This window comes from Eretmochelys imbricata, chromosome 15 (assembly GCF_965152235.1).
Source record: "Eretmochelys imbricata isolate rEreImb1 chromosome 15, rEreImb1.hap1, whole genome shotgun sequence".
Classification (NCBI taxonomy): domain Eukaryota; kingdom Metazoa; phylum Chordata; order Testudines; family Cheloniidae; genus Eretmochelys; species Eretmochelys imbricata.
Window position 1 is genome coordinate 29,762,583 of NC_135586.1, and position 6,012 is coordinate 29,768,594.

General features: G+C 43.1%; 1 protein-coding gene across 1 annotated transcript in view; it reads left to right on the plus strand.

The window, feature by feature from the left end:
- Positions 1–2,645, plus strand: part of MYO1H (myosin IH) — a 40,322-nt gene extending 37,677 nt beyond the window's left edge. The window contains exons 30-31 of the mRNA XM_077834915.1: positions 542–641; positions 2,330–2,645. Coding sequence (XP_077691041.1) covers positions 542–641; positions 2,330–2,353 — 124 coding nt within the window. The 3' untranslated portion in view covers positions 2,354–2,645. The remainder of the gene's footprint in view (positions 1–541; positions 642–2,329) is intronic.
- The last annotated feature ends 3,367 nt before the right edge of the window (positions 2,646–6,012 follow it).

Consider the following 6,012-nt stretch of genomic DNA (forward strand, 5'->3'; position numbering starts at 1 on the left):
GCTCTCAACTAGACAGGAGCAGGTTCAGGAGACACTAAATGCTGAGAAGAGGCAGTTTCTTCCAGATAACATCTGACTAACTACCAGCTCAGTCTGTGTTTAGGCCTCCTGGGCTTTCAGGAGACAGGGAGGCAATGTGTATTGATCCTAGACCGAAACCAATGGAATGCAAAAGCTGCAATGGATATGTGTTCCTGCTCTGTCTTCCTTCTGCTGGCCACTACATTTCAGTTGTAATACAGCATTTACGCTTGTTCAGTCTGGCCAGACCAGGCATGCTGCCTAATTTAGCATGCTTATGTTTCTTTCCTTTTATTAGTTGGTGCGTTCTAGTAATCAAACGGCTGTTCAAGGACTCCTTGTTTTTGTTCTGGCTTGGTTGCACATCTGCAACTGTTCAGAGAATTTATCTAAATCTGTGAGGGGTTTTGAACTTTAACTTAATGAGATCTGCCTGGGGAACAGAACCAAAGAGGAGCTTGGAGTAAAGCCTATTGTAAGGAAAGCATGTAACAAGCAATATACACTTGTGTACTTGCAGCCTCCAGTTTCACATCAGTTCTGGGAAAGAAGGGATGATAGCTTTCACAACTGGGCAGGAGCCTCAGATCTATAAAGCCAAAAATGGACACCTAACAGTGGTAAGAACTAGAATTCTAAGTTACATCTACCCACTCATCACGTGGGTGACAAAAGTGAGCAGAGACTGCTCTGGTCATTTGGAAGACGGGACCAATCAGTTCCTCTTGTCTGTGCATTATAGCGTTGGGGTCAGATAAATGACTGCTTCATATTACTCAATAGATCTGCACTCTGTGTATCCCGAGTCCTGCCTACTCACCTTAGTTACACATTCTTACTGCTGCTTCCTCCTGTTAGCCCTGCAGAGCCAACCTGGCAATGGAGGGGAAGCTAGATTCTCTTCTGGCTTCTGCAGCAACTGAATTGTTCATCAGACTCCACTGCAGAATCTTCCTCTAGAGTGGGAATATGTGAGCCTGCAAACACCTGAACTTTCAGGTGCCGGGTAGAGGTTTTTGTGACTTTGGTGGTTAGGAAGAAATAACCAAACTTTACATCTTTTCCCTGAGAAAGCAAGAACCTCACTGTTCCATTGGCAGTTACTTTCCAGAGCACAACCATATCTTTAAGGCAATATCAAGTCTCTAGAGGCTGGTGGATAAATCCTGCCTCACACTGTGTCTGGTAATAGGGACTCACTTCCTCACTCTTACTAGCATTTGGGTAGAGAAGAGCAGGAGGACTGACTAATAAGCCAGTGTGAAGAGAACTCTTCCTCTACCAGCCCAAGTGTCTCATGGGCACCAAGTCTCCTCATCTCAAAGATATACTGGCATTAGAAAAGGTTCAGAGAAGGGCAACTAAAATGATTAGGGGTTTGGAACAGGTCCCGTATGAGGAGAGATTAAAGAGGCTAGGACTTTTCAGCTTGGAAAAGAGGAGACTAAGGGGGGATATGATAGAGGTTTATAAAATCATGAGAGGTGTGGAGAAAGTGAATAAGGAAAAGCTATTTACTTGTTCCCATAATATAAGAACTAGGGGCCACCAAATGAAATTAATGGGTAGCAGGCTTAAAACAAATAAAAGGAAGCTCTTCACACAGTGCACAGTCAACCTGTGGAACTCCTTGCCTGAGAAGGTTGTGAAGGCTAGGACTAACAGGGTTTAAAAGAGAACTAGATAAATTCCTGGAGGTTAAGTCCATTAATGGCTATAAGCCAGGATGGGTAAAGAATGGTGTCCCTAGCCTCTGTCAGAGGGTGGAGATGGATGGCAGCAGAGAGATCACTTGATTGTTACCTGTTAGGTTCACTCCCTCTGGGGCACCTGGCATGGGCCACTGTTGCTAGACAGGATACTGGGCTGGATGGATTTTTGGTCTGACCCAGTATGGCCATTCTCATGTTCTTATGTAGCAAATTTAACCCTACATAGTGAAAGGTAGGAGTCTCTCAGAAGCTGTTTCAAAGGCAATGATGCCTGCATATTAAGCAACATTTTAACTTAATTTAAAGCTGAAATATGGCAGTAGGTATGTCCATGTCTTTTCTCCATGAGCACTAACTGTCTCTGGGTGCCCAAGGGTTGTTCAGCCATAACTAAAGCACCGGGGTGCATCACTTCCCTTTCCTTGCTGATCCCCAGAGGTGCACGTAGCATAATGTGCTTCCTGGCACTGAAGTGCCACATCCATTTGGATCATCTGAAGTGGCTGCACAGGAGTAGTTTTTCCACACAGATCTCACCAAGGCTGGAATGTCTGCACTGGAATAAAATGGCTAATAATGCCTTTCTTTTATCACAGGTGTCAACCAGAACAAAGTCCTGAGGGTGAACAGGAATTCCTGCTTTGCTTATCACCATCTTTGCTCATAACAGAAAGGAACCCACTGGATGAGATCAGCACTGACATCTTCCAGCTGAAAGCTTTCTGCTGCCATAAGACTGAGATTTGAGTTCACCTGCATCTTTTCAGCTTTTGGGTTTTTTAACTAAAGTTAATCAACTGTAGCTGTAACATTCAAATTGATGTAGATTTGAGTTACTAGTACTAAATTTCATAAATCTGTTTAATGCAAACAAAGTTCTCTAACATTGAAAATAACTTTACTTACACAGTAAGCAAAGATCTTAACCATCCAAGAAAGACTGAGCAAAAACAAAAGGGGTTCCCCGGCTCCTGAACAGGGCTCAATGAGCAATTCATTGTACAAACCAGGAGTAATGCACAAACTGCAGACTGGCAAATGTGGCAGTAGGGTCTGGAACCCACCTCTGCCCAAGTGAAGGCTGTGAGCCTTCAAAGCCAGCATAGTTAGACTTCACCCTGATGCACCAGGGACTAAGTGGGCAGAATGAGTGTGTGCTCTGAACACAGCAAGAATAAGGCTGGCAACACATTCTCATTACTTGACTCAACGTAGTACTAGATGAGGTTGCTTAGCTGGAAACCTCATTCACTCTTTTTCTTTCTGGCCAGTTAGTGTCTATAGTTGACTCAAGACTTTTCTCCATGTTGTGTATAGTAATGGCTATACACAGTGCACTGTATGAGTACAAGGCACTGGAAATAGGAATGAAATGAAAATAAGATGGGCAGGGGGAATATTCTTTGACTTTTAAATTCTATTGAGCTGAAACAATAGAACATAAGAACAGCCACATGGGTCAGAACAAAGGACCATCTAGCCCATTATACTGTCTTCCCACAGTGGCCAATGCCAGGTGCTGCAGAGGGAATGAACAGAACAAGTACTCATTAAGTAATCCATCCCCTGTTGCCTATTCCCAGCTTCTGGCAAGCAGAGGCTAGGGACACCATCCTGGCTAATAGCCATTGATGGACCTATCTTCCATGAATGTATCTAGTTCTTTTTTTGAACCGTTATCGTCTTGGCCTTCACAACATCCTCTGGCAAGGAGTTCCACAGGTTGACTGTGTGGGGAAAAACTACTGCCTTTTTGTGTTAAACCTGCTGCCTCTTAACAAGAACTGGGGTCACCAAATAAAGTTGAGAGAGTAAACACTTCATTTACTTTTTCTGCAAGTCATGATTTTATAGACCTCTATCATATCTCCCCTTACTCATCTTTTTCCAAGCTGAAACATCCCCAGTCTTATTAATCTCTTCACACAAGCCATTCCATACCCCCAATCAGTTGTTGCCCTTTTCTGAACCTTTTCCATTTCCAATTCCACTCTGTTTCCAAACAAAGCACAATCACTTGATTTGCAGAATCTTCCACTGTCTCCTCTTGCTGAGACAAAACTACCTTCTCTAGGTGTTTGGAAAGTAAATCTGGTAGAGCAGTGGTTTTCAGCCTGTTGTCCAGACCCCTGGGGGGTCAGCAGACTGATTTCCAAAGAGGCCTGTACCTCACTCTGAAAAATGTTTAGGGGTCCACAAATGGAAACAAGCTGAAGACTGTTTGAGAGGGAACAAATACAGCTGCTGGCAGCAGTGGTGCTGGCCCTGCACAGTCAGGGCTACTCTTCTAGCTCAGGTATGTGGGTGGTGGCAGCTATGGGGAGGGAGTATTTCTCCTCCTTTCCCTCTTCCCCAGACTCTGCAGATGTATTAAAGATGGTTCTTGCTACCTCAGTGTTCCCTGTGCTGCAAAGTACTCCTCCTCTTGTTCCATCAAAGCAGAGTGCCAGACTGCATATCCTTGCCTTGCTGCCTCTCCACCCTCCTGCTGTACTCTGAAGGGGGAAGAGTCTGGCTTAACCAGCTATTCAACTACAATCAGCATTGGAAGGTAAAACAATCAACCTATGGGGAGACTAGAACATGATTTAGCTTCCCCTAAAAAGGCACTTGTTATGGGAGCGAGCCAGCCAGATAAGATGAGGGACAGTTTTAAAGAGCAACAATGATCAATAGGGATATAAATATGAAATGTTTCTAATTTATTTTGCATATAATCAAACCAAAGTATAGTACATACTGCATACACAACCATACATAAGAATTCCAGCTTAAGCTTTTTGTGCATAGCTATACAAAGTCAGTGATTGTACAAAGCAGACAAGTTTACTAGGGCCATGCGTTCAGTGTAACCCAGGGAATGGAGAACACAGTGAACCAGCCTTAAGATTAAAAACAAGGTGCAGCTCTGACCTTCACTGCTTTACCTTTAAAGGACAAGACATTTCCATGAATAACTTTATCAGTTGCACTCTGTACTGTCAGTATTCCTGCTTGCATTGCATGCTGGAAACACTGACATGTGGGCATGAGCCTGAAACAGTTATGTACTTTGACTTGCTCTCTTGCAGCTGCTGGTTGATAAGATATTGCTTGTTACCAAATAGGGGTGACTTTAGTTACATAAAAACTGCATCTCTCCATCTCATGAAAGTTGTAGAGGCAAAGGCTTTCTATATGAGCCCTTGACCTTGAGGAGGCTGCTCAAAGAACAGCTCACTATTGAAAGCCTGTACGTTAGTGAAACTATCTCAAGCCAGCTGTTTTGTCAGGGAGATCTATTTTAAAGTACAGTGAAGCTTGCACTAAGGCTGACTTGTCAGTGTCCATAAAGTATGTAGAAGATGAAAGCTGTGTGCTAACAGCCAGGGGGTTCTATTCAAGGTTTCCAGTACAGTCTAAAGGCCACCTTTCTACTAGTCTTCAGGCCCTGGCAGGTGGTTTTAATATTCTGCAGCATAATTAAGGCTTTGTTGAAACTTCTACCCTGTTTAATAAGCTTTGTACTATAGAAGATGCTTTGTTGCATGTTGCTCCATGAGGGAGCCCCTCTGAGGTCATGGCCTTCATACAGGCAATGAGTTGTGGTCCCATCCATAACTAGTCAGATCAGATCTCACACTGCACATTATCTTCTGTCAGACACAAGACAATGGTATGCTTGTATTGCATAACTAAGGCAATTAGAGGGCTAAACCAAGAATGTACTGAACTGCTGTCACTGTAACTCAATCCTTCCTTCTAACAGGGCTTTTAAAAAACCTCTTAAGCTGTGTTAACTAACAGCTCTTTAGGAGGGGAAAGTGCCACCTACTAGACAGATTAAAAAAGGCTGGGGAAAGAAGGTGTTTCTGGAAAGCTTTTTTTTTTTAGTTAAATTGTACCACCAAGGGCTAGCAATCTAAGCCACTGTATTTATACTAAGCTAAAGGTGTAACATACACAGTCTTGTGTATTTCCTTCTTCTCTGGGCTTATCACAATAGAAATGGAAATGTTGTTAGCACTACACATTCCTGAATGAGAAGGAAGCTACCTGTACCATGGAAACATAGCTGGCCTGGTGCAATAGCAAAGACAAAGGGAGAGATTGGACCACTTGACAGAAAATGTAGATTTCATGTCACTCACTCCTCTACACAACTGACTAGTCAGCCCTATAACAGTGGTAAGTTGCGTTTTAGTAAACAAGGCATTGCTTAAATTCTTAAATATGTAAAATCTCAAAGTACAGAGTATTGGAAATATAGAAGTATGCAGTTCACTAGAGTGGAGGCTTT